This window comes from Hyperoodon ampullatus (genome assembly GCF_949752795.1).
Source record: "Hyperoodon ampullatus genome assembly, chromosome: 14".
NCBI lineage: Eukaryota > Metazoa > Chordata > Mammalia > Artiodactyla > Ziphiidae > Hyperoodon > Hyperoodon ampullatus.
Window position 1 is genome coordinate 29,089,005 of NC_136927.1, and position 27,150 is coordinate 29,116,154.

Here is a 27,150-nt window from a genome sequence, read left to right on the forward strand (position 1 = left end):
GTTACAAATTATATAATAAGCGTATTGCTAATTACGGGGGACATTACATATAACTGGCTTTATTTTATAAAGTATCACACCAGCATATAGTTCATCTGACTTTATCACACTGCAAAGCCTTCTGATGTGAGAGCCCCTAGACCTCTGGGCCGTGAACTTGCTCAGATTACAACCTTGCCCCAGTGGCTGTGCAGCTACCGTGCGGGCAGGATGAACGACCCACCTCTAGGCTTCATCCTGGTCCCCTCGCCGCTGGGTCCACAAGGGGGCGCAGCATAGGGCTGGTGAAATCCCTACCCATTGCCTGGAAGCCTTTTGCGGCGCCATCACCTCTGAACTAACAATGACGTTTATTGTTTATTCTCACACCCATCCCAGGAGACAGAGAGGATTTTTCCACTTTAAGATGTGAAAACCAAGGTTCTGAGAGACTTGACAACCTGCCCCAGGACAGGGATTTGGAAACGGACAGACCCAAGTCTTCTGGCTCCCGCCCCCCACCTCTCTGTCTTTGATTTCACAGCAGTGTAACTGTTCTAGAGAGCTTGGCATCGCCTCCTCCAAGAATTGGCTCTTAACAGAAACTTCTAGCCATTATCTGAATGTCACACACAAGTGCAGTTAAGAATCTGCACTCAGGGCCTCTTTCTAAATCCAGTTACTCACTTCTATCTCATGAATTTCCTCATCCCAAAAGACAAGTTCCCAGGGGCCCCGGCAAAGTCTCCAGCTGCCCGACCCCCTCCTTCAGCCCCGCCCACACCCTCAGGCTTCCTGCAGGAGGCCTGGCTCCTGCCCGTTCACTTGAACTTGTCCAGCATCCCAAACACCTGTGTGAAACGCTCTCGGTCCAGGATGCGTCCATAGCGCAGGGTGAGGTAGAAGGTCTGTTTCCCACTGTACTGCTGGATCCGCACGAACAGCTCCTGAGGCCGATCCTGGCTTTCCGTCATGGGGATCACGTCGGTCACAGGGCAGTATGTCTCCTGTCGCCGGCCCCAGAAGGTCAGGTGGGCCACCCGCAGCATGGTGCCCGACTCATTCACGTACAGGATGCCCACCAGCCTCCGGAAGAAATGGCTCATCCAGCACAACATGGCCAGGGCAAAGCCAGCGATCCCGCCCGCCAGGCACAGGGAGTTGAAGGTCATCAGGCCCTGGGAGTACCAGTAGAGGCCAGGCGGCAAGGCCACCACCGTCAGGGCTGTCTGTGCCACCTTCAGCCGAGACAAGTACCCGAAAGCCCTGATGGCATCAAACCGGTACACCATCTGAAATGTCTCTGTCTCTGTGCCGGGTGGTTTCTCCTTGGAGGCTGGTGGCCTGCTTCCCACCCACCTCCTAGGATCCCGCCCAATGAAGCACCATGGCCCGTGGAGAGGCCTTCCCCATGCAGCCGGCCCTGGCGACCGCGGCACAGCTCGGAGGAAGGCAGCCTGAAAGGGAGACAGGGAGACCATTTCTCTCACGGAACTCAACCATGCTAATCACACAAGGAACAGCTGCAAAACGTCTTACACGGAGGCTCCCACCAATCCTGTGAGGCCGGCATCACTGCCAGAGATGGAAAGAAAGGTAAAGCCAGATGCTTTACCTCACGTGATCTTCACAAAAACTGTTTGCGATGGGAACCACTACTTCTACTTTACCACGGAGGAAACTAAGCCCAGAGAAGGTAAGAAATTTACCCAAAGACACACAGCCAGTGAGTGGGGCAGAGTCTGACTTTTAAACCAGACCTCTTTCCTCCAGACAGCTCAAGTAAGTATAGGAAAGGAGGCGCAGCCTTCATTCATTCAACAAATAACCTTGGGAGGGCCAACTCTGGGCTGGCACTGGATCCACAGCCTGTGTGCCATTTCCCCAAGCAGGAAACTCAATCAATGTCCCAGTGGGGAACAAATCCGCAAGATATTCATCATAATAAGTTCCCAATTCTCGGTCAGATTAAAGTGTCATCTTCAGGTCAGAAGGGAAACGCTGTTTACGTGGCGTAAACTGAGGGATGGGGTAGAACAGAGGAGGAGGGAGGCGTCAACCCATAGCACAAGGGTTTTATGAGATGCACAGTTCCACACCTCGAATAGTGCAGTGAAAGATACTTTGGGCGGTGAAGTCAGATCTGGGTTCCAATCCCGACTCCTACAGTCACCAGCTGTGGATCTTTGGGCAAATTACTCCACCTCTCTGGGCCCCAGTTTCTTCATCTTTCAAAATGGGGATCCAAAATATACTGAATGTGATGATGGTTTTAAAGCCTTCAAATGCACTTGATGCTCGGCGAGTGCTCAATGAGTTTTAGTTATCGCCGTTGCTGGCCCACGTGACCTGAGCGCAGAGGAGAGCGGGGAATAACAAATCGGAACACACGTCCCTCCCGCAGATTCTCCGAATCAGAACCCCAGGCGTCTGCAGGCCTGCCCCAGACCCACAAAGCACGTCACCTCCCTTACTTCTCACCACCCGCCTTCTTACCATGACTTCAATGCCTGCTGCCGGAAGTGAATCCCTCCTACTCCCGGAACCGCTAAGAGCGCGTGTTCGGCCCTAATAGGACAGCGTAGAGGCGCATTGCATTCTGTGATCTGTAGTCCAGAGAGAACAGCTACCGCTATTCCGAGGCATTATGGGAGTGGATTCTCCTCCTCCCGGCGTGCCCTGCGGCATGGGGGCTGGTCCCGGAAGTTCCGAGACGGGTTCCAGATGCCAGCGAATCCTGTAAGGTTCGCGTGGAAACTGGCGTCATGGCGGTGCCCGGCCCAGCGCTCTGCCTCTTCGACGTGGACGGGACCCTGACGGCCCCGCGGCAGGTAAGCGGCGTCCGGCGTGCTGGCGGCAGCCGGTGCAGAGCCCCCTGCTGCTCCCAGACGGGGCTAAGGACCGCCTACCTCCCCTGAAGGGACCGAACTCTACTCTGGGTTCCTGGAGGAATGAGACGGAAGCTCCCACCAGCTCTTCAAGACCTCAGGGTGCTCGAAGAGATGGGACAGGACGGAAAACTCTAGAGAGCAAGAAACTTGTGTTGGGTTGGAAAACGCGGTTCTGGACTCTCACCTCCAGCCCCGGGTTTAAACCCCAGCTCTGCCCCTTTACCAGCTTGTGTGCCCTCCTCAGACCTATGACCTATGGTCTCTGCCTGTATCCTGATGTAAAAGACATAGGTTTCCAGGTCAAACGGACCTGGTAGAGTCTCAGCTTTACCTCCTGACAACTGTGTGACCTTGAGCAAAGTCACTTAACCTCAGAGCCTCAGCATCTATGGCATTAAGTAGGGATATGACCTGTTGCATGTGGTGTTTGTGGGGGTCGAATGAAATCATATAAGTTCATGAAAGTATCTTGCATACGGTAGACTGGGTTCAATAATATTCAGTTAATATCAGCGACCGCCACCACTCCCTTCTCCAGCCCTGCAGTGGAGTGGGGTGATGGAGGAGACCTAGATTGCTGCAGGCTGCCTGCTGAGAGCCTCCTTGGACTCCTAGAAACTTCCCATTTCCAGATTTTGTTGCCGTAGGCACGGATATGTTTCATTTAAGATTAACATTTGTGATCTTTGCTCACTCTGACCTCCCTCTTGCACAGATTAGTCACTGAACACCAGCCATTCGAACTTGAGATTTGGCCCAAGTAGCCTCACTGTCTTCAAGTTCTAGCTCTATCCTGCTTAGTTTGGGCCAGGTGGAAGCAGTGGTATGTGTGCTCCAGAATTCACAACGAATGTCTGTGACCTTAGCCGTCCGTATCATTTTACCTTTCTGAGCCACAGGTGCTATGTATCTAGTGATGATGCTCAATTGCAAGTTCTCCAAAGGCCCTTTTTGATTCTGAGATTCAGTGATCCATGCACACTTGTAGGTTGTTAATTAGCCCATAGTGGTCTAGAGCCAATGTCAGCAATTCATTGTTTGTAAAAGGCCAGATAGCAAATACATTTGTGTTTGCCGACCATATGGTCTGTAGTAACTACTCGACTTTAATGCAAAAGCAACCATAGACCTTATGCAGGCATAGCATAGCTGTGTTCCAGTAAAACTGCTCTCTATTTGGCCCATTGGTTGTAATGGCCTCGGGTTTACATTCCAAGCCTTTTTACACAGTATCATTAGACCCACTTAACCTTTCTCCCTCTTTCATCCCTGGTAGGATAGTTGTTATTTCCATTTTAAATAAGGAAACAGACTCAGTGAAACCATGACCTTAATTTCACAGAAGAGATCTGGTACAAGTCTCTGGGCCTCAGGGCATCGTTATTTGCTAAGTTTGCCATTTTCTGCTACCGCTCCAAGGTGGAGGCTGTTCTGTTACTAGGTGTGGCATTCAGGAACGTGCTTCTGATTCCCAGAAGGTACCAGGATATATAAGCACAAAGTATGAAATAGCAGCGAAACCAGACAACCCGCAATGTACTCCCTTAAAACATTTGAAACGTGATATTCTTTGGCGAATGTAAGTAAATTTTTACACTCAAAAAAAAATCTAATTTTAAAGAGAATTGTTTCGGGGCTTCTCTGGTGGCACAGTGGTTAAGAATCTGCCTGCCAGTGCAGGGGACACAGGTTCGAGCCCTGGTCCGGGAAGATCCCACATTCCGCGGAGCAACTAAGCCCATGCACCACAGCTGCTGAGCCTGCGTGCCGCAACTACTGAAACCCGTGCGCCTAGAGCCCGTGCTCCGCAACAAGAGAAGCCACCGCAATGAGAAGCCCGTGCACCGCAATGAAGAGTAGCCCCGCTCGCTGCAACTAGACAAAGCCCGTGTGCAGCAACGAAGACACCACACAGCCAAAAAAATAAATAAATAAATAAATTTAAAAAAAATAGAATTGTTTCTATGTGCTGGGTGCTCAAGGTTAAAAAATAAAGCTATTTTAAAAATAAAAAATAAAAACTATTTTAGCAACAGATCTGTTCGTTGTACAACCTTTCCCTTCCTCAATACTCACGTTCTCAAACATTGATAAGCCCAAGACAATCCGAAAGCAATTAAATGGGTTATCTTTTCCTGCAGCTGCTGAAATAGTATATGACCTAAACAGGTAAAATCTAATTAGAATGGAGTCCAGAGCTTTGCACATTTCAGTGTTTTAGTAGAATTTTGCTGTTCTGAGTACTTTCCTAAGAAATGCCATTGCATCTAAAAGCAGTTGAGACTTAGAACCAGGCTATAAACCTGGGTGAATTGTTTTCCAACTTCCTACCATGAAAAATTTCAAACGTACAGAATCGCTGGAAAAATATAGTACCCAAAACATCCATATTCCCACCACTTAAATTCAACAGTGATTGATATTAACTTTCTCTCTTTTTTTAATCTTTTCTGTGCCACTTCCTAAGCTGTAGTCATAAGGGTACTTCACCCCTAAGTGTTCGCACCTGCAGCTCTTGAGGACAAGGACATCTGTTGTAACCAAAGTATCGTCATCATACTTAAGGAAACTATCACCAATTCCCTAATATTATTTTATATCCTGGTCCAGGGGTCAGCAAACGTTTTTCTGTAAAAAGCCAGACAGTAAATGGTTGAGGCTCGCAGGCCATATGGTCTCTGTCACAGCTACTCACATCTATAGTTGTGGCCACAGACACCTCGGAAATGAATGGATAGATGGCTGTGTTCCAGTCACTCTACAAAAACAAGCAGCATGCTGGGTCTGGCCCACAGGCCCTGTTTTCTAACTCCCTCTACTCCACTCAGTTTTCCTTAATTGTCCCAAAAAAGTCTTTTATAATTTTTTTTTAATTTTTCAGAAGGTGAACTTTTAACATTTTTTCACCTTAATTCCAAGCTTTTGGCTCTTTCTCTGTGCTTTATTTTGTCTGGGATGATTTAGAATTCCTTGAAATTATCAGCACAAGAGTTACTTAGAAACATGATGACAATTTTGCTGTGTGGTTATTTTGCTCCAAATCTCTCCTGCGGTGCGGGGTAGTTTAGATGCTCTATTGTGGTCACGAGCAGCTAGGTCTTATTTCCTGTCGAAAAGTATTTGCTGCCATCTGGAAGCGAAAAGATGCCTCTCTGACCAGTGCAAGTTGCAGAGCATGTCTGATAGCTGGACAGCAATACCATTTAGCTCATCAGTGTGCACAAGGGTCAAGAGAAAATAAATTGTACCCTCAGGCTTCTGTTTGAAGGTGGAAGTATTGCGTTTGTGTTGCATTTCTAATATTTTGCAGTCATGGGACTCTTCCCCACTTCTTCCCATTCTGACGTCGGCTCTGAGTAAAGCACTTGTGGGGACTCTGGGACCCATTTTCACAATCACTGACTCAGAGGCCACTAGATTTTCTCTATTAGGTCAAGATTCCACTGGAAGATGTAGAAAAGATTGCACTCTAATGTAAGCCCTCTGTACAATTTTATTAATCATATGCATGTATTACTCTAAAAAATTTTTTTAAGAAAAGGAGAAGATTGAATTCTGGATGTTTTTGTACTGAAGTTAAGTGGGTTTTTTGTTTTTAATTTCTGGTAACTTTATTTGTGTAGATATTCCATGTAAGTGTACAATTAAGATTGCTGAAAGTAATGAAATAAGAGTTTAAAAACTTCATTGTGATTTGCTTGAACACAGGGATATCTTTTCATCTCAGTTTAAAATTTCTTTTGAATGGGCACACGGTTTGGAATTTAACTAGCATAAAATTATACCACTGAGACCACTATTTATTTATTTTTTTTAATATTTATTTATTTTTTCTGCACTGGGTCTTAGTTGCCGCACGCGGACTCTTAGTTGCAGCATGCAGGATCCAGTTCCCCAACCAGGGATCGAACACGGGCCCCCTGCATTGGGAGCGCAAAGTCTTACCCACTGGACCACCAGGGAAGTTCTGAGACCACTATTTATAGATAGAGCTTTTCTTTCAGGAGAGACTCAAAAATCTAGTGGTCTTACTCTAAGGCTTTTTGTTTGTTTATATAACTATAATCAACTCTCAACTTCCTCTTTAATCTCATTATGTTATTTTGTTTTAATCAACTTAAATCCATAAATGGAGCACAGTGTAGCATTTGAAAGGACCGGGGTAGATCTACATGCATTATGGAAAAATCACCACAACTTAGTGCTGAGAAAGCAAGTCATTGCACAAGATGTGGAACGAGTCCACTTGTGTTTCAAAAAGTAGTACCTATTTATATATGTGCATATAGACAAGTGTATATATAAATGCACAGAAAAAAGGCTAGAGCAGTACATACCAGCTGTTAATATATTTCTTGTGTGTTTTAAACTAGGTAAAAATAAGTAAAATTTAACAAGTTTTTTTCTGATAAAAAAGTTGATGTCCCAAAAGCACAACTAAATAGTTGGTCTTATTTGTAGACCTAGAAACCAAATTGGCAGTTATAAAAATAAGGGTTGTATCACTCTTGGGATTTTAGTCTCCCCATTACTTCGTGGCTCTTGACCGTTGTGTTTTCCTTTTTGAAATGCAGAAAATTACCAAAGACATGGATTGCTTTCTACAAAAACTGAGGCAGAAGATCAAAGTTGGAGTCGTAGGCGGGTCGGACTTTGAGAAAGTACAGGAGCAACTGGGAAACAATGGTAAACTCCACATTGCTGGCTACGTTTTGGTAAAAGGTCAACTTCTCATGGGGATGTTGGGACCTGTTGCCATTTAGTATCACAGGAGCCCCGAGCCCTCATCCCCATGTGGCAGGCTTCAGGCTTCCTGCTTCCTTGTTCGGGGAAACATTTTCTCTGCCTTTATTTTTCCTCTGTTTTTAGTCCTATACGTAAATTTCTGGAGTTGCTAGTGGAGCAGTTGGTACTCGGATACATGGACAGATTCACCTAGAAAGATGGGTGTCTGTTTCTCGGCCTGCAGTTCTTCCTGTTGGTCCCTATTAACTGCCCATCTGGCCTCAGTTCGGGCGCCGTCTCCTGACGTCCTTCTCACCCAGGTGTTGAGGGGTGCTCCGGGTCTTCATGCCTCCCTCTGTTGCCCTATCACAGTGTTCCCCAGAGTTCCCTAGTCGGGAGTCACCCAGGCTTCTCCCCCACCTAGTGAACCAGAATCTCAAGCCCAGGACCCCAGGGAGGTGGAGGTTCTTACGTGCCCCTTCACTGGAGATTCTGAAGGGCATGGGTCTGTAGGGCATGGGAATCATACTTTAGCAACTACCCTCAAAGAGAGTCTAGTGCTGTGGGTGTAGCACTCTCTGATTATTGGAAACTGTCTGGTTATGTTTGTCTTGAAGACTAGTGCTGTGGCTTATTCATCTCCATGGCCCCAGGGCCTCCAGGGTGCCTGGCCTATAAGAAATAGCAGGTAGAGAGAGATGGATGGAGCATTCTTTTTGGCACTGTTGACATCTTGGGCCAGTAACTCTCTATGTCCTGTGCACTGTAGGACGTTTAGCAGCATCCCTGGCCTCTACTCACTTGACACCGGTAGTGCTGCCACCCCCAGTGTGACAACCAAAAATGTCTCCAGACCCTGCCAAATGTCCCCTGGGGGCAAAATCACCCCCAGTTGAGAACTGCTGTTCTCGATGTAATATCTTACAGTGCAAATCTGTGTGGGGTGTGTTCATTGAACCAGTTACTGAAAGAGGGATCTGTGTAGTCCCTTTAAAACGCTCTGTTCTGGTTACACTTAATTTTCCTTGTAGGTGCTCTGTTTAGAAACGCTATAAACAACATAATGGGACACATTAAGACCCGGGGATCCTGTTACCTGGTCCTGATTGCCCTTTCTGCCTCTGCTCACGTAATTAACCACAGGCTCAGAGAGGTTTTGTCAGTGTAGCACAGCGTCTTACATTTCAGAGAGTAAGAGTCGAAACTCCAGAATCAAAACAGTCACGAGCCAGAAGGAAGTGGAAGACCCACCTGTATCAGAATCACCTGAGGAGCTCGTTCAAATGCAGATGTGGGAGCCCCACCCCAAACACAGTGCCTGGGAATCTGCATTTTGGCAAGCACCTAAAGTTTGAGACTCCATTAAGATTTATGTGGGTGGTCTTCAAATGTGAATGAATATAAGAGTCACCTGAAAAGCTTAAAAAAAAAATCTGATTCTTAACCTGGGCCCTGCAGATTCTGATTCAGAAACCTTGGGAGCTGAGCATGGCATTCTGCAGGTTTTCACCACCGCCCCGGTGATGCAGATTCACAGTGGGGTTTGGGAGCCATCGTTGGCTCCCACCTTCCTTTACAAATAAGCAGGCAGAGGTGCGAGGTGCCCACCAAGTCTCCAATCTGCAGCCTAATTGTCATCTTTTAAATTTATAATGAGGAGCCTTTTTAAAAAAGTTTTTAAGGAGCTTTTTTTCCACCGTCCCAATCTGTTAAGATGAGATAGCCTTTCACAGTCATTACTGGAGTTGAGCATTTTTATTGGTGATTAGTGTTAATCAAGAAATAGAAACACAGGGTCCAATTCATTGCATTCTCAATTTTGTTTTGTTGGCAGTGGTTGAAAAATATGATTATGTGTTTCCAGAAAATGGCTTGGTAGCATACAAAGATGGGAAATTCTTGTGCAAACAGGTAGGTTTGCAAGTATCCAAACTACTCTGTACTACTAGTGAAATGTTTTCTGAAAAGGTATTTGGTATTGAATGCCTCCAGGGAGTTATATTTGGGAGAAGAGTGGTAATGAATCTTCACTCTGTATTTTTTACATTTTGGATATTGAACCATGTGACTAGTACACATTCCAAATTGTTAACTGAATTTTTATAATTGTTTTTCAAGGTTACTTAATCTAATATTTCTATTATGGTAACAAAGACTAGGGCAAGTTGCCTTGCTGCAAGCATTTCTAAGAGGTACCATGTAGCTCTTATTACCATTAAGATCGTTCCATTCAGATGTAAGAGGAAGCCAAAGTGGAACAAATATATTTTCTATCAGTGTCTGCAGATACTTTAATTGAATAAAAGGCAGCAGCAATAAACTCTTTGGGGCTTCCAGGAAGCACTTAAGAGATAATGAATACAAAAATCTTGAGTAATGAAGCAGAAAATGGTTTTGACTGAGGCCCTTTCTGGTTTGCCTAATGTTTTCAACCAGAGAAAAAGGGAGAAAAGGAGAAAGGCAGTGGGGTGTGTCCCCACCACCGCTTGGTGACCCTCCAGCCACAGAGGCTGAAGACCTGGGTTTGCTGGAAAGCCATTTTGAGAAGGCCTCCCACTGTGTCAAGTAACTCCAGTATTTTCTTTATCTAGAATATTCAAAGTCACCTGGGTGAGGCCCTAATCCAAGATTTAATCAACTACTGTCTGAGCTACATGGCGAAGATTAAACTCCCGAAGAAGAGGTGGGTTTGCTTTTAGCAAAGAAACACCACTGGAATATGGCGTGGTGTCATCTGGTGGGTTGGAGCTAACTTAACTCCAAAGCCCAGTGCTTAGTAAGGGATCACTGGAAACCTTCTGTAAAGCCAGCGGTAGACCGATGATTACATAAATGATGGTGCGTCCACGTGACGGAAGTTAAAAACTATATGCTTTCAAAGGCCATCAGTTAAGGCACATGCCTGTGAAACAGCAGTGTGGGAAAAGCAGCATCGGCCCAGGCCCCAGCTCAGGAGTCTCAAACTGGAGGCCCCCGGGCCAAATCCCATGCAAAGCCAAGTTCAGTTGGCCCCTGGTGTTCAGTAAAATCTGCATTAAGTGCTATCATTTAAAAGTCTGATTTCACACCTTAAAATACCTGGGTTTCCGGCTTCTGCAGCATCTGAAAACCCGGCAGCTCGATGCTTCCTCCTAGGTGGCAGCAGCCTGGCAGGCAGCGCTGCCCCCTCCTCATCCCCCAGTCTTTCACGGGCCACTTGTCTCATTTTTCTGGCCTCGGTAGGCATTTGATTCGGGAACCTACCTCTTGTTCTGAATACTGTTATCTCAATTCCCATTTTTAAATAATAACAACAGTAATGTGCACACATGCCCACAGTTAAAAGATTGGCAGAAAATGGACCATATGCTAACGGTGGTTGTTTCTTGGTAATGAGATTTCAGGTTTCTTTGAAATACTTTTCATCTTCTCGGTTTTCTGCACTTAATGTGTAACACCCTAATGATTAGAGGGTGAAACATTTCTTAAAGGGTGATTGAATTTCAAGACATGCTGGAGTTGCAAGAGTGCTTGAGACCTGTTTCCAGAACTTCCGAAGCAGATGCCCCTGCTCGGCACCTCCTCTCGGAGGGCAGGGGCTTCCTTTTTCACATCTGTCCCAGGAAGGGGGATGGATGAGACAGGAGGGACCCGAAGTCCATCTTTCTGGCAGCTGGGAGACGGCCCGTGAGGGTTCCTTATACTGTGCTGTTGACTTTTATGTATATTAGAAATTCTCCGTTGTAGAAAGTGAACATATAACGTACCCCAGGTCAGTTCAGTCTTTACTTTGGGCTGAGCATTGAGGGAGGATAAAAAAGGGATAAGATCCACTCCTGTCCTCCAGAGAGGACGTCATCTAGTGAGAGGGCCCAGCGTGCAGCGCTGTGACTCCGAATTAGCCTGAGATGCCCGGTGAATTCAGGAGGCAGAGCTGAGTTCCTCCTTGATCGGCGTTTACCCACGTTGCTCGTGGGGCTAATGCTATGTCCCACGCATGCCAGGCAAGTGTAGTAAGACGTCACATCGTCCAGGTCTTCAGGGGGGAAGTGAATGCTTGATCAGCCGCCTTAGTCCTGGTTTTTAGAACAGAAGCCTTTCTACAGTGCATCAGCCTCCCTCCCTGCCTTGGGCATGACCTCTTTTTCTGACAGTTTAGGACCCACAGGCCTAGGATCCCCCCTTGGAATGATCACCAGGGCCCCATACCCCAGTGTAGATGTAGAAGGTGTAGGGGATGGGCTGGTCTGTACCGAGTCCAGGACAACCGGGACGGGGTGTTTGAAAAAGTGTCTTAGATGCACATACGTTGTTGTATCGTTTGCCTCTTTTTCTGCAAGTTGAACACAGCAGGGGAAGGATCCAGTGATGGAGATAGCGCTATTTTTACTTTACCTGCTTCCCAGTTTTTTAGATAAACTGGTACTTTTCATTTCAGGAGCCCCTTCAGGGGGTGCTCAGAGCAAGTGCCATTAGCCCCTTTCTGAGCTCAGAGCAGAGCGGTGCCCAGGGTTCCTGGTAAGTGGTGGCATTGGCGTGGAATCTGGTCCCAGCCCCACGCCTGGCGTGTGTCCTCGAAGTATTACTACTGAGCTCACCTGGGGATCCTCAGCAGCTTTTCCTGTGTCACTTTTCTTGGTAAAAATCAGCATTTCACTAGGTCACTTGCGAAGGTGTCTGGGACATATATTTTCAGATTTCAGATTCCTCAGGGAACCTGAAGAGCTAGTAATCATTTTCATAGCTCTTTGTTAACTATAACATTCTCTGCTCAAGAGCAGCACCGTCCAGCAGAAATGTAACATGAGCCACATGTGCCGTTTTTTCCGCTTTCCGTGGCCATGTTTTAAAAAAAAAAAGCAACGGAAAGGAATAGGTGAAATTAATTTTAATATGTTTTATTTAACCGACTATATCCAAACTATAGTCATTTCAAATATAGTCAGTGTAAAGTATTGTCAATGATGGTTACACTTCTTTTTCATACGAAATCTGTGAACTCTCATCTCAGGTCAGATCAGCCACAGTTTTCAGGGCTCTCTAGCCACGTGAGGCTCGTGGCCGCCACATGGCCCAGCACAGCACCGCCAAAGGCTGATCACACCCGCCTCTGCCTTCGGAATTGCCCCACTTTTTTTTTTTTTTTTTTGACCACACCTCGGCATGCGGGATCTTAATGCCCCGACCAGGGATCGAACCCATGCCCCCTGCAGTGGAAGTGCGGAGTCTTAGCCACTGGACCGCCAGGGACATCCCTGGAATTGGCCCACTTTTTAGCCTGTCTATCTATCTGTTGTGTTTCTCAAATAAATGATGTATCTCTGGGACCTCCGTCCCCTTTTCCTCCCCAGGGGTACTTTCATCGAATTCCGAAATGGGATGTTGAATGTGTCCCCCGTCGGAAGAAGCTGCAGCCAAGAAGAACGCATTGAGTTCTACGAACTGGATCAAGTGAGTCTTTATGAAATAGCCGGGGTGTATGGACGTGTGGTGTGCATCTCTGTGGCCAAGAAAGTGTGCTTCTAATGCAGTGGACTATCGATATCTTTTTGTTTTCCTCAGAAAGAAAGTATAAGACAGAAATTCGTGGAGGATCTGCAGAAAGAGTTTGCAGGGAAAGGCCTCACGTTTTCCATAGGTATCATGCATTCAAGCGGGCTTTACGCTCTGGGAGCCATTTGCCGGGAGGTGGTTGTGGGCCGGTGTGCTCTTGAACTTGGACGGTGACGAGTTTGCAGCTGGGGCGTCCGTGGCGGGAAACTGCCCTCCTGCCTGATCAGCACTAGCTGAGACTCAGGTTAGGAGATGACTTCCAGGCTGCTGGGTTTGGTTCTAAATCCTCGCCCAGCAGGATTTTTCCTGCCTGCACTTCTCCTAGTCAAAAATAAGAGCAACTTGCTTAATGAAGAGTGAGAACTTATCCCCACACCTTTGGGCAGAAGACGGCTAGCTCATGGGTGACTCTATAGGAGAGAGGTGAGACAGGCCCTCTTAGATCAAGTAGACTGAATGTGTTCTGGAATCCTGTAATGTTCGAATGGCAAGGAACCTTCGAAGTCACTTGGGCTGGTTTTACAAATCAAGAAGCTGAGGCCCAGAAAGGGGAAGGCGCTTGTCTAGGTTCACGAAATTTCTGTTCATAGTGACAGGCCAGCATGCGGCCGTTTCCGGTGTCTGATGCAGAGCTCTTCCTGCAGCGCTGATGTCTCTGCCTCGCTGTTTGGTGGAATATGCCTGTCAAACGCTTTAAACAGACCGACTTCTGCTGTCAGTGCTGACAAGCCATACTTACAGCCCTCTCCTTTCACCAGCTCAAATAAGCGTACGCTTGCCAGAAAACTGGAATTGCAGAGAGCCTCTGTGTAAAAGATGAATGGGTGGCTTGTTAAGTATCCTTGAACTGTGAGATGAACATCTTCCCTGACACAGCTCTGAAAGGGTTTTTGTTGCCCAAGAAAGCTGCCTGGCAATCCCTGTCCATGGGATTTTCATTTTCCTGCACGACGAGCTGGATGCATCCCGCTCCCAGGCCTCTCCGCCGAGCGCACAGTGCAGCTCCAGGGGAGCACTGCTGAAGAAAGCTGTTCGCAGCTCTTTCACCGGCCTGCTTTGGGCTTCATTTAAGCACGCTCTGCAGACCACTCTGGTGCAAAGCCATTGTGGGTCTCACTCTGAGTCAGCACTCTGTGTCTCTTTTTTAGACTTTAGATTTTTAGGTTTTAGGTGAAGTCACGGAGAAAAAAAAATCATGCAAGAATTAATTTCTAGAACCTACCCGTAAAGTATTGTAATTAGCAAACTGAGGTAATAAAAATCAACCTTGGCACTGCAGTTGCCGACAAGATCAAAGGGCACATTTTCTTTCAGTGACATATCATTAGCCTCCTTTTCACCTTTAGCTTGTGTGTCTCCCTCCCCGCTCGGCAGGAGGCCAGATCAGCTTTGATGTCTTCCCTGACGGATGGGACAAGAGGTATTGCCTGGGACATGTGGAAAAGGATGGCTATAAGACCATTTATTTCTTTGGTGACAAAACCATGCCAGTAAGTATGGAAATGTTTTTGCAGTTTCATTGTTCAATTTGGGTTTGAAGAGGGAGGAAGCAGACAGATGGGCTTTTCTCCCCGCAGCCACACTTCACCTGGCAGCCCAGCTCAAACTGAGTAATGGCTCCTGTCCTATGAGAGGGGGGTGATGGACCCCCCTCTTCTCTGCGCTCAGACACCCGACACCTCTGAAGGCAAGGATGGAGCCTTTCAGTTTGGCTTTAAGTGTCACCCACCTCGAGCGCCTTCCAGAACGAGACCCAGTGCTGTCATCAGATCCTCTGTGTTTCAAAGCCCTTGCCGTTTTTGTTTCATGTTTCCGCCGTGTTTTTTCCCCAGGGGCGTTCATTTAGGTTGGGCACTAGGAGTCCTAAATGGTAGGAGGACCAAGAGTCTCGTGAGTCTGGAATTCAGGAGAGATGAGAGGTGGGGGGTCAGGCCTGGGCATCACACACTGAGGGGCAGGAGGCTGTCCCGGGGGCGCTGTCGGAAATCCCAAGTCCGGGACGGAATCTAAACTGGGGACTGATGGGAATTCCCTGGTGGTCCAGTGGTTAGGACTCGGCGCTTTCACTGCCAAGGGCACAGGTTCAGTCCCTGGTCGAGGAACTAAGATACCTCAAGCTTCTCAGCGCGGCCAAAAAAATAAAATAAATTGGGGACTGAGAGCAGAGCCAGGTGTTAAGAGGCCAGCAGGAGGAATTTCCCGAGCCGCCGAGGTAGCAGGCGAGGTTCTCCTTAGGACAGGTGGGTCCCCAAGGGGCTGGATGGAGGGGCTTTGCCACCAGTCGAGGCCCAGAGGAGGCTCAGCCCCCGATAGTCACTGCCCAGCCCGGGGCTGCCTCCCTTTACCTTCCTCTCGCACCCCCGTGCCTCTCTGCTTCCCTCTCACGGGCCACCCAATGGTGGTAGCTACCTTGCCATCAGGCTCCTGTCTCAGGCTTTGTGGCTGTATTGCAGCAGCAGAAAGACTGCATGGATGGAGTTTTTAATCCCTCCAACTCCCGGTGCACCCAGAATGCGTGCTGTTTTGCTAAGGTCTCTCCTGTGTGGACCTGCCTTTTTCAGTAAGATCTCCACGTGCTAGTCTTCCAGCGTGAAAGGGACTTCTGGATGGTATAGTCTCATGTCCTGCTTTCCAAATTATAAAACTGGGGGAATTCCCTGGCCGTCCAGTGGTCAGGACTCCATGCTTCCGCTGCAGGGGGCCACGGGTTCAATCCCTGGTCGGGGAACTAGGATCCCACAAGCCGCCCTCGCCGGTCCCCCCCTTCCCACCCCCCATCCTCCCAGCTTCATGCTGATTCCTGCAGTCTGAGAAGACAGCTCTTCAGACGCGCCGAGCAGATTGTTCTGTGATGATGACGTTCTTGCCGTATATAAGCCTCAGCTGGGACTTTGCAGGATGGAATGCAGTTCTTGAGATAATCAGAAAACAACATCTTTGGGGAATTCTTCATTTGGGAATTAGAGAGTTTTCTTTTTAACCACTGCATTACCACACGTCAGTTATTTTTTTTTTTAATCTTACCTACTTTTAAAAAATGGATACTATCGAAGAGAGGTACCCCCCCATTCTTAATTAATAGGCATTCATTGTAGAAAATTAGAAAAAGCATGAAGAAGAAAGGAAAAGTCACTTGTAAATCACAGCTGACATGCTTCTCAGCCTCTTTGCAATGTATATGACCCCAAATGTGGGACACGGTGTGTTCACTGGTTTCTGCTTTTGTTCTCTTAACATATTTCGTTCCCCCCACGTCGGGGAATGTTCTTTGAAAACAACCTTTTAATGGCCGTATAACATTCTAGCATTTAGGCACAGATGATTTACCCATTTCCCTAGCAGAGGCCCTTTGGCTCTGTGGCTGTTTGTTGTCATCGCGAGCACTGTAGTGAACACTCTTGCATTGTTCTTTGCCCTCCTCTCTGATCTTTTTTATCAGTGGTTTCCTGGAGATGGGAGTAAGCAGTCCAGCCATCTAAATCTTTTAGCAGCCTGAGGCACTGAGCAGTCCAAATACAGTAAAAAGCCCTTTCCCTGCCAAGCTCAGCAGGCTTAGACGCCTGCCAGGCAGCTTGGCCGGGATCTGATGTTGCACCGTGTCTCCCCCGGCCCCCGCCCCCCACCCCGAGCACCTCCAGAGAGCAGAGGGAAGAGGGAAGAGGCTGGCCCTGGCTCTTCTAAATCCTCGTTAGTCCTGGAAACTCCCTCATCCATCCCGGCAGCCACAACAGGCAGCGTCCATCGACGCCCAGCTCCGAGTTCAGCTTACAGGCCCTCGGCCCGGCCTTTGGTGGGAGTAGCGGGGGGCTCGGTTTGCTGCGGGGAGGGAGATGGCCAGCGCCTGGGAAGATGCACCCAGGCTGCTCTGCCTGGCTGTCCAGGGGGCTGCGCCTGCCAGCTCAGCCCCAGCCTTGCCGAATTCCCAGGCAACAGTGCCTCTGCTTGTTTAATGCTTCTTGTAAAAAAATATCTTGACTTGAAGTCGGGGCAACGTGAAAACCCATTGGAACACTTCGTGAGCATTACCCACTGATGGGTGTGACTCGGCAGTTCCACTTCGGTTAATTCGGCCCTCAGTTCACTCCTACTTGTGTAGAAAGGGCTACAGAGAGGGGCAGGCCAGCAACAACCCCGCCCTTCGCAGGAGGAGATGGAGAAATAAATGGGGGTCCAGCCACACAGCGGAATGCCAGGTAGCGTAAGCACAGCTGGTGTGGAGCAGTGCTGGTAAGAGGCTCCATTTTTGTGTAAAGACAGAAATCATCTCTCTTCGTGTCTGCTTGTAAGTGCACACGGGGGGTCTGAAAGGGTACCCCAAAATTACAGAGTTACCGTGGGGGTGGGACGAGGATGGGAGAGACTTACCGCTGTGACAAGACCCTGTTTTTAAATTTTTGAGCTGCGTGAAGGTGCTGTCTATTGAAAAATAAAACTTAAAAATGTCAAATTGAAAAGAGGAAGGGAACAAAGCTTTTCAAGTGCTTCCTCAGCGTCACCCCTGAGCAGGACGCTTCCACGCCGTCTCCCGCGGTCCCCACCGCAGCCGGGGAGGCGGGGGACGCGGGGGCCCCGCAGAGGGCCAGCTGCTCGCTGAGTGCGGTCTGGAAGCCCCTGCCCTTTTCATTCTCCCCTCTCACTTCCAAAACACTAAGACCGCTCATCCTTTACAGTCAGCATGAGGTGCTAGGCTTGGAAACCGAGAGCACCCAAGTCAGCCCCCCAAAAGCCCGGCGCGGTGACCACACGCGAGTCTGTCTAAGCCTCAGTGCCCCGGGCCGTCCAGGGGGTTGTGGGTCCGCTTCCGAAGGACCAAACAAAGTGAAAGGTCTTAGAGGGAAGGCAGTTGGGGTTGTGCCTCTTTCCCAGCGGCAGGCCTGGCCTGCATCCAGAGGCTCCTGCTTTTAAGGAAGTTGTGGTCAGGCTCACCTGGTACTGAGGTCGCTCCGTGAGATGGGGGCCTGCGGGACGGGTGACAGGTTGCCCTTGTGAGTGGTACCCAGTGACCCCTGAGATTCTGTTAGGCCTTTGGCCGGGGCCTGGGCTTCCTTGTGCCTGGCATCTCCCAGCATCTCCAGGGCTCCCAGGCTCCTTAGGGCTAACAGAAGTGCAGAATGTGTCCTTGGGACAGACCTGCCTGACTCTTTCTGTGGCAGAGTCTGAGACCCAGGTCTTGTGTGGCTGGTGGCAGGCTTAGGTTAGCGTGGGGAGGGGGTCGCTCGTTCCTGGAGGAACCCGGGGCAAATCGCCGCTCCCTGTGGTCTGAGCCTCCTGGAGGAGGTGGGACCAGATTAGAGGTTCTCAACCCTGCTGAGGAGAACCCCGGGCCCCCTGCGGGAGGACAGGAAGCCAGATGCTGTGCAGGGGAACCACGGGTCTCCACTGGGGCCTGCCTTCCTTCCGGACCCCAGAATTGGTGGCCTCATTGGTCCAGGGAACAGGACGGTGGACCAGCCCGACCCCAAGGCAGGAGCATCCCTCACCCCAATGCTCCTGCTCAGGGAGATCCAGGCTTCGGGCCCCCAGGGCTCACTGGTGTCCACAGCATCAGCATCTCCCCGATGTGCTCCCGTGCCAGGGCCCCTCACGCATCTCTGAACCCCGTTTTACGGATGAGGGGAGCTGTGCCGGAGCCATCGCCAGACCCTAAGGGGCAGTCACCCAGGGGCGTCAGTCCCACCCCTAGCCTGGTCATCTGAGATTCTGAGCCGCTGGTCCTCAGCCCTGGAGGCACATTGGAGTCACCTGATCGCTTTCAAAACCTCATATGACCCTCGGGCCAGCCTGTTTTTGACCATAGCTGTTTACTTCTTTCTAGGAAAAAAAATCAGCACAGTTGTCTAAGAGCATTCATTTTCAAACGTGAAAGCTGTTTGAGGTTGTTTTCATCCACAGCTAATTCTGACATATCGGGAGAGCAGCACACACGGCAGTCAGGTAGCGAGTCCTCGGGTCCCCAGCCTCCTGCATAAGCCCTGGGCACCCGGCTCTCCTGTGGCCAGAGACACCCAGGCATGGGAGCTCTTAGTGCATCCTGCGCCTTTGGCCCCCATGTCTCTTGTTCTTTCCCAGTTTTATTGATGTATTTTTAAAGCTCCTGCGGTGACTGTCACTTGCAGCCAGGGGAGAACCCCTGCTCTGGGATCTTTGAAGGCTGAGCCTTTGTCTTGGTGGCCTTTGTACCCATAATGGATAGAAATTGGCTAAGTGCTTATTGAACTACCCGAGGTAAACGTCCATGTGCAGCTAGAGAGCTTGTCTGTGCCGCGGGCAGGTACCCACACAGCAGAGACCCCTGCGAGTCGTGTCAGGTCCTGTGGAGCACGGCACGCAGCCGCGGGCCAGGGACACTGATGTAAGATAGCCTGCGCTGCGGCCCAGACCTTGGCCTTGTAGGGATTAAACATTAATGGGCAGCCTGCGCTGATCCGGGGCCTCTACTTTGGGCCTGCCAGGTACACCTTAACGAAACACGATCACTTACTCATCCCTTCCTTCCTTCCCTCCCTCTGTCTTCTCCCAGGAAACAGGAGCTTTGTTTTGGAGCTTGCATGGTCACTTACTCATCCCTTCGCCCCTTTCTTCCCTCCCTCTTCTCCCAGGAAACGGGAGCTTTGTTTTGGAGCTTGCAGCCTGCGGGTGGATGAGCCTGCCCAGCAGGAATCCAGTAACCTTGGTGCACATGCAAATCCAGTTTTGAAATTTCCTGTTCACTGTAGCCTTATTGTTCTAGTGCGTGGCACTCACTAGCTTGGTGTTTCCGTTCTGCTTCTCCCGACCTCACTCTGAGTCTGGTTTGCAAGGTCTGTGCAGCCCCAGGAGGGAGCCCGCCCGCTCTGAGGCCAGTTGCCCTGCGGGAGACGTGAGCAGTGCGGGCAGTGCAGCATTGCTGCCCTCTGAGAGCAGCGGGCCCCACCGGGCTGCAGGAGGTTTCTCCTTCCCGGGCGATCGGAATCTCTGGACCTGGCTTTGGTACGAGTCAGTGGCTTACAAGGCAGCTTACAAGACAGCTCCCCGCCGTCGCCACCAGCAGGCCCTCTGTCAGGTGAGGCATCTGTTGGGCACCCGGGACACCCTCTCCAGGGTGGGGCAGGCGTGGCATCTGTGAGCCTTGCTGCTCCAGAGGTCCTGCTCCCCAGAGAGTGGCTTCTGTCTGCCTTGTACCCTGGCTGGGGGCTGGAGCCTCCTGCTCTCCTCTGCTTCCGCTTTTGAGTCCTCCTCCCCCATCCATTCTCCAGAAAGTTCCTCTTGTGAAGTGAACCTGAGGGTGTGAAGCCTGGCTCCTGGCTTTCTGGAGGCTTCACATAAAATCCCAAGTCCTCGTCTTGACCTGCGAGGCCTCAGGGCCTGGCCCCTCCCTGGCAGGCTCTAGCCTGGCAGGCTCCAGCCAGCTGGCAGCCTTTCCCGGATGGGCGGTCACAGGGCTTGTCTCTTCTCCTCCTTCAGGCCTCTGCTCAAAGGCCTCTCCCCTGTCACCCTGGTCCCCTCCCCTTATTCTTTGCAGATGCCAGCAAAGCATCCACAGAGCTGTTTAAGTCCATCTTAAATGTAAGCTTGGAAGGCAGCCCTTAGGTGGACTTCATTTGTTTGCCACTGTATCTCCAGCTTCTGAGGCCATGCCTGGAGGGTAGTGAGCGCTGCACAAGGTTTGTTGGGTTAATCCGTGGAGAATAACCCCTCCCTCCAGGGTCGGTGAGTGACACTGGAGTGAAAGTGTCCCCAGGTGGGTGCTGGGTTTTTCTGAATAGAGCAGGAGTTCTTTCTTCCTTGGTTAGGTGCTCTGTGCTGGTTTCCCCACACCAGGCCGTTCCTAAGAGAAATCTTTTTTTTGTCGTAAGAATTGTCTTCACGTGTACTTGTTCAGGAGATGCTGGCCATGAACTGGGGGCCAGCTGAATGACCAGAGCCCCTTCACAGGACATAAATTCGTGAGGCCCGTGCAAGGCTTGGCAGGCTTCTGGGAAAGAACATTCGCCAGTGTGGCTCCAAGGTCATGGCCTCCCAACATGGCTCTACCCAGCGCGCCTTGGGCCCAGGCAGTAGTCCCTCATGAGGTCTATGAACTTCACCTCCTCCTAGGGAAGCCGTCTGCTTGGGGGTGGGTGGCTCTTACAAAGATGAGAGCAGCCGTAATTTCAGGTGTCAGTTGTTTAAAAGGATGTCATTTTCGTACAGAATCGTTTTCTCCATACTGGCTTCATGCTCTGTGTTTTATGAAAAGAATCCATTTTCTCCGCAGTGTTTCTCATCACATTATAAACTAATTGATTTTTTTTTTCAAGATTTTGCATTAGACTGCTTTCCAATGTTATGAGGAAAATACAGGAAATTCCATGAGAAGCGAAGCAGGGGCTTTCCTGCAGGGCTGTGGGTTGTGGAAGCAGCATTCCCCTGAGACAGGCGGGACTGGGGAAGGGGGTGCAGCACAGACTAGGCGATCCACAGTCACAGGAACCCCCCACTCCCAGCATGCCTGGGCCCTTCCAGACCCGGGCCTCAACTCCTAGGGGCTCACCAGGGAGAAGGAAGCGTGAAAACGCTAGGAAGCGGCGCTAGCTGCGCGCTGGTGCTGCCCCAGGATTGCTCGTCCACCAATGGCCTCGGTGCTTTGGGCGAAGTTCCGCCACGATCCCCATTTCACAGATGGGGAGCTGCCCACATACCCCCTCACCGGTGCTAGACCAGGATCTGAGCCCAGGCCACCAGGCTCAGACTCCAGCCACGTGGGCCTATGTAAACTTCAGTGAATCAGGCTCAGTCCCTCTGTCACAGGCCCCACGTGTGGCCTCCATCTGCTCAGAGATGGACCGTGTCCATCGTCACAGAAAGTCTCGAGGACAGTGCTGCTCTGGACTGTCTGCCCTCCTACAGTCCCCCATGACCTGTTAGGAAAGTCTGGATGCGGTTAAAACAAATTGATGGCGGTGAGAATTCTGCTTTCTTGATAGAAAAATAAGCCTCAGACAGATCTTCACGGGAACATCGTGATTTCTTTCACAGGCATAATTGCATGTTCCAAAGCTAAACTGCAGTTCAAGGGAAGGTGAAAAACCCTTTATCGGTACGACAGTACCCTTGTTGTTCCTCTCCTGGGGGCTAAGAAAAGGTACCTGAAGAGATGCTCTGCGCCCGGTAAAATCGCAGGGTCCTCATTTCTGGTCCTATTTCTCTGGTGGCCCCAGGCCCCTGAGTGGCAGCAGCCTTGGCCCGGGAGGAGCCAGGTGGCGCCTGCATCTGTGCCATGTCTTCACAGGGCGGGAACGACCACGAGATCTTCGCAGACCCGAGGACGGTGGGCTACACCGTGACGGCGCCCGAGGACACACGCAGGATCTGTGAGGAGCTCTTCTGCTGACCATCCCTCTCCCCGTGGGAGGGGGGGTCCCGCCACGCCCACCCCCAGCCCACTGTACAGTTGTCACTTGGGTCCTCACTCAGCAGGGAAATGGCCCTCTGCCTCCAGTGCTAGAAGCAGCCAGAAGGGAGAAGAAAAGGCTTGTCAAGAATGGTTCAAAGGACTGTCTCCAACAGAGGGTTTCATCCCCACCCCGAGTCTCAGGACCCCCAGCCCTGCCCTGATACGTACGATCACAGTACACCTGGGGTTTTTTTGTTTTTAAACTTCCCCATCATTCTCGAATGATACAGGAAGAACGAGTGTGCCTGGACCCTCCCTATTTCCTCATGGGTCTCGTGGAAAATGTAACAGGTATTCACGTTGGGACCCTCTGCATCAGTACCAGGATGGGGGCTTTGGTGATGAGAAAGAAAGGACAGGACGTTTACAATGATCTGACCCTGGGACAGATGGTTAAAAACACTTCCAGAAATGAAGCTACCCCGTGAGAGCGCTGGCTGAGTGAACACTGACCCCAGGGACTTTGCACCTAGCTGGCCCAGGAAGCAGGGGTAGCTCTGTATCCACTACACTTTGAAGAGCCTGCTGGTTTCCTAGCCATTGGGACAGAGGCAGTGGAACCAACCCTGCCGAGAACTGGCACATGGCCCTCCCGGGACGCAGCTCTGAGCCCGGGCCCAGGGACTAACCGGGGCGGTCACACGTCACCCAAAGAACCTCCTCCTGCTGTCCCCAGGCCTGTTTGCCCTAGTTCCGCAGGGATCAGGGGAGAGCCTGAACTAACAGATCAGGAGCTGTACCGTTTCTCTGCCAATCTTTGAATAATAAGCCCATCCACCCAGGCCCTCGGAGCTACCGTGGTCGGGCCTGCAACCCTTACTCCTCCCTCCCGCCTTCTGCAAGTCCCTTGTATAACTGGAAGGCAGCTCGGAGCCTCGTCCACAACACAGAACACGGAAGAGAGCCTTCCAAGAAAACGGTTGCTGTGTCACTTTTGAGCATCTCCCTCCACAGACCAGTGCCGGGGCTGGCGTCAGTCCAGGCATGGCCTCTGCTGGGGGCTTGCAGACCTGAATCTGAAGTGGGGATTGCAGAGGTGCTCTGAGCAGCCCACCTCTCAGCCCCTACCAGGTACCTTCATCACAGAGGAACCTGGTTCCCCCCAACCCTCCCCCAGCCCGGCTTGTCTCAGCTCAGGATCAGCGCCAGGCTGTGAGGTCAGCCCCCTCACCTGCCCAGGGCCACACACTGGTGTGACGGTTCTCACTCGTTCACAGGACTCTGCCGTCCTGTGGCATCCTTCCTGGCTGAATTTTACACGATACTGTAATCTTTCAAAATGAAGAGTAGCAAATTAAAGTGATTTTATTGTTTCCTATTTTTCATTCTGATTACTGTTTTCTCCTCAAGTTAAGTGAGTTGGTATCTTCTCAGATTCTGGGGGAAGAGCTCAGCCCTCTTGGACCTGAGGGGCCACTCGTTGCAACGCTGACGTTTCCACGATGTTGGGGGTTGCACTTTCCAACTGACACAGACCCTTCCTCCAGGCTTTTCTGCCCACTGGGTAAGGATCCAGTATTCCCTAGAAGTTTCCTTAACATATATCAAAACGAGACAACTGAGTCTTACTCAGACTTGTCCCGACTTTCATGAGGTGGAGGGTGCGCTGTGTCTCCGCCCTGCACAGGGCTGCCCTGGGTAGGTACCCCGAGGCCGTCAGGCTGGGCCCCCTGCCCTGCACTGTCACAATTCCCTCAACCTGCCTCCCCACCTCCAACGACTTCAGACTTTGCACCATCCTTCCCCTGCTGCTGTGGTCTTATCCCGGTCCAAGCTCCCTGGCCGTGTATCCCACCTCTTCTCTCTTTAGGCATTCCCCAGCACCCACCCCCGTCCCCGAGGGCCTCCCCAGCCGGGCTCCATGGTGAGGACATCAGGTAATAGTAGGTGAGTAACATGCAGGCAGCAGCGGCTGATGCCTTACACGTGCTCGCAAAGCAGCCGCTTCTGTCGTTGGCAGGTTAAGAGCCGGCTGCCCGGATTCAGATGCTAGTTCAGCTGCTGCTGACTGGCTGTGTGATGGAGGACGAGTTCACCCCAGCCTCAGTTTGCTCATCTGTCGAATGGGATTATAGTCCCTACCACACATGTAACTTAACCGCGTTAACTTCAGTGAAGCACTTAGAACAGTGCGAGCTATCGCTAACTTAATCTTCCCCAGAAACCCTGTAAGATGGGACTGTCAACCCTGCTTGACAGACGAGGATAAGTCATTCCCTCAGCCTTCTTCGGTTCCAGGACGGTAGACAACATCACAAGAAATGTAAACACGGTACCTAAATGCTGAGCAAGAGGGAAGCAAAGAGGTTGCCCCAGGTCAGCGTGGGGCTGTTAAGAAAGCTTCCTCCTCCCCTTCCCCACCCCCTCCACTGTAGAAGCTGACCAGGTATTTAGCCCCGGGCTCTAGGGCTTAAGAAGCCTCAAGGGAAAGACCACTAGCAGCTACTGGCCTCCGGGAAGGCCCATATAAAGCTGTGAGGAGCCTGAACTTGATCCCGCCGGAGGGGCCGGGGAGGCCCATCTGTGTGACAAGGGTAGGTCTGTCTAGCTCCCGGGCGGGGAGTGACTGGAGGACCAGCAAGAAACAAGTATGGCAGACATTTGGGTGAGGCGAAGGTGGCCTAGGTGGCCCTGAATCACTTCCTCTCCGAGGGCTGCTTCCCTCTCCTGCCCAGACAGGGCCAACTCGGCCAGGCCTCCAGGCTCCCTTCCACATCTGCCCACCCCCCGCCCCGCTCACCCTGGCTTCCACCAAACCCTCCCTCCCTCGAGCCGCATGGCACCACATCTGTTTGGGGTTCAATGCCTACTCCGGCCTTTCCCTAATCAGGTTCGATGGGCTGGTTATAATTTTTCCTAATGCACTCTGAAAATCTGTATATTTTTACAATAAAGATGTTCACCTCTGCACACCCAAAGCCATTATCTACCTCCCAAGGGAAATGCTGGCCAAGGAAGACCTTCGCAGCCACTTGTGCCCCCTGCATCTCCCTGCTGCACTCCTGGAAACCAAGAACCCGGGCTGCCTCCCCTCCCACTTCCCAGCTTCCCTCCATCTGGACCGCCCTTGGCCAGACTGCTCCTCGCACAGTACCAATTTAAATGCATCAGCAGCGCGTTTATCCACAGCTGACCACGTAAGTGGCATTTTCTACTGTCACGAAGCCACATCCCACTGCTAAGCTTGCCTACGCACGAGGATGACGATTAGGGAAGAAGGGCTGATCCCATTTTCTTATTCATCCCCCCAAAAAACAGACTGCAAAGTAGAATGACTGTCAGCCTCCTCTGGGGAGACGCCCTTACCTGCTGGCTTCAAGGAAAAGCTCCCTGGCGGCCAGATTCCCATTAACACATAAAGCAGAGGCTCACGCAAAACAGACTTTACTGAGAGAAAGGTGCTGGTGGGAGGAGACCTGCAGTCAGGAATCCGGATTCTGTGCCCAGCTCCGTCGCTAACACCGTCCATCCTCCCAGAGCCTCCGGAGTTTCTGTAACTTGAGACTCTGTGCTTGAGTGGGGAGGGGTCCCTTCCAGCTCTGACTGAGAAAGGTGGTCACCAGGAAGGACAGAGCAAGAGCCATTTACAAAGGAGTCTGCACAGCGAGAGAGCCCAAAGTTTAGCTCAGAAGAGCAGATCCAACTCCCAGCCCGCTGGCGGGCTGGCAGATCACACGGAGCCCCAACCATGTGCCAATTTGAGGACAAGGCAGTGGAGACACCTGGGTGAGCACGTGGAGGGAAGGCGCAGGCTCTCAACCTCTGGGAGCCTGCACGGGTCTTGGGAAGTGGCTCTGGAAGCATGGTCTGTACCCAACAGACGGGTCTCCAAGGGCCACCTGGGGACAGACCATCCAAGGCTGGAGGGGAGAAGGCCACCGGGGGGCAGCAGAAGGCAGAGGCAGGAGGACCCTTCGAGGGGCAGGACTTCCTTTAACTATGATGTTTCACTGCATACTGGTAACCAACACACCTACTTGCCTATTTAAAACAACTCCAGTGGTCATTTTGTGATGTATGAAAATATCAAATCACTGTGTTGTGCACAGGGAACTAACATAGTGTTGTATGTCAGTTATAGTTTAAACACACACACACACACACACACAAACAACAACTCCACCAGTCCTCAGCAAAATAGTTCTGGCCTTCCATCCCCTTGCAGAAATTCTCAGATTTAAGACACTGGATTAGGCTGTCATTGTCTTTCAAGGTCTCGTCTCCCTGCACTGACACATGGACACTTGACTACATACAGGCCACATATTTCAAGACGTATTTCCCAGCTATTGCTATTTTTAAACACAACTAAAGCCAGACCAAACTACAGCAAAGAAAATCCTAAGGACTTGTTTACTGGAAATATCTACAAAGGTTTGCAATGTCAGCAGCAAAGTGCAAACAGAGCTGGCTCTGGTGAGAACTTCAGTTACGAAATAAAAAAAAAAAAAAGAAAATCCTAAGCAGTTCTTCACACCAGTTTTCCAGAAAGCCCCACCAAAGGTGTATTTCCCCTTCACCTTCTGACTTTACCAGGCTGTCAGGAAGCAAACCACCTGCTCTTTTCTAGATGGATCCGGAGAAAGGTCTGGTCTTAAACAAAGAGCC

The 27,150-nt window shown here is 50.5% G+C and overlaps 2 protein-coding genes across 2 annotated transcripts; one reads left to right on the forward strand and one right to left on the reverse strand.

Annotated features, from left to right (window-relative positions):
• Positions 1-800: 800 nt before the first annotated feature.
• Positions 801-1,460, reverse strand: TMEM186 (transmembrane protein 186; the record flags this gene model as incomplete). The annotated part of the gene is made up of 1 exon (XM_079718994.1): positions 801-1,460. One exon carries the CDS (start codon positions 1,458-1,460, stop codon positions 801-803), a length of 660 nt encoding a protein of 219 aa, XP_079575120.1.
• A 1,284-nt stretch (positions 1,461-2,744) lies between these two features.
• PMM2 (phosphomannomutase 2) lies at positions 2,745-22,561 on the forward strand (the record flags this gene model as incomplete). Its single annotated transcript, XM_079720249.1, has 8 exons — positions 2,745-2,810; positions 7,445-7,556; positions 9,430-9,506; positions 10,187-10,278; positions 12,926-13,025; positions 13,137-13,212; positions 14,502-14,617; positions 22,378-22,561. The coding sequence occupies 8 exons, from the start codon at positions 2,745-2,747 to the stop codon at positions 22,477-22,479; spliced, it is 741 nt and encodes a 246-aa protein (XP_079576375.1). The 3' UTR covers positions 22,480-22,561.
• Positions 22,562-27,150: the final 4,589 nt, after the last annotated feature.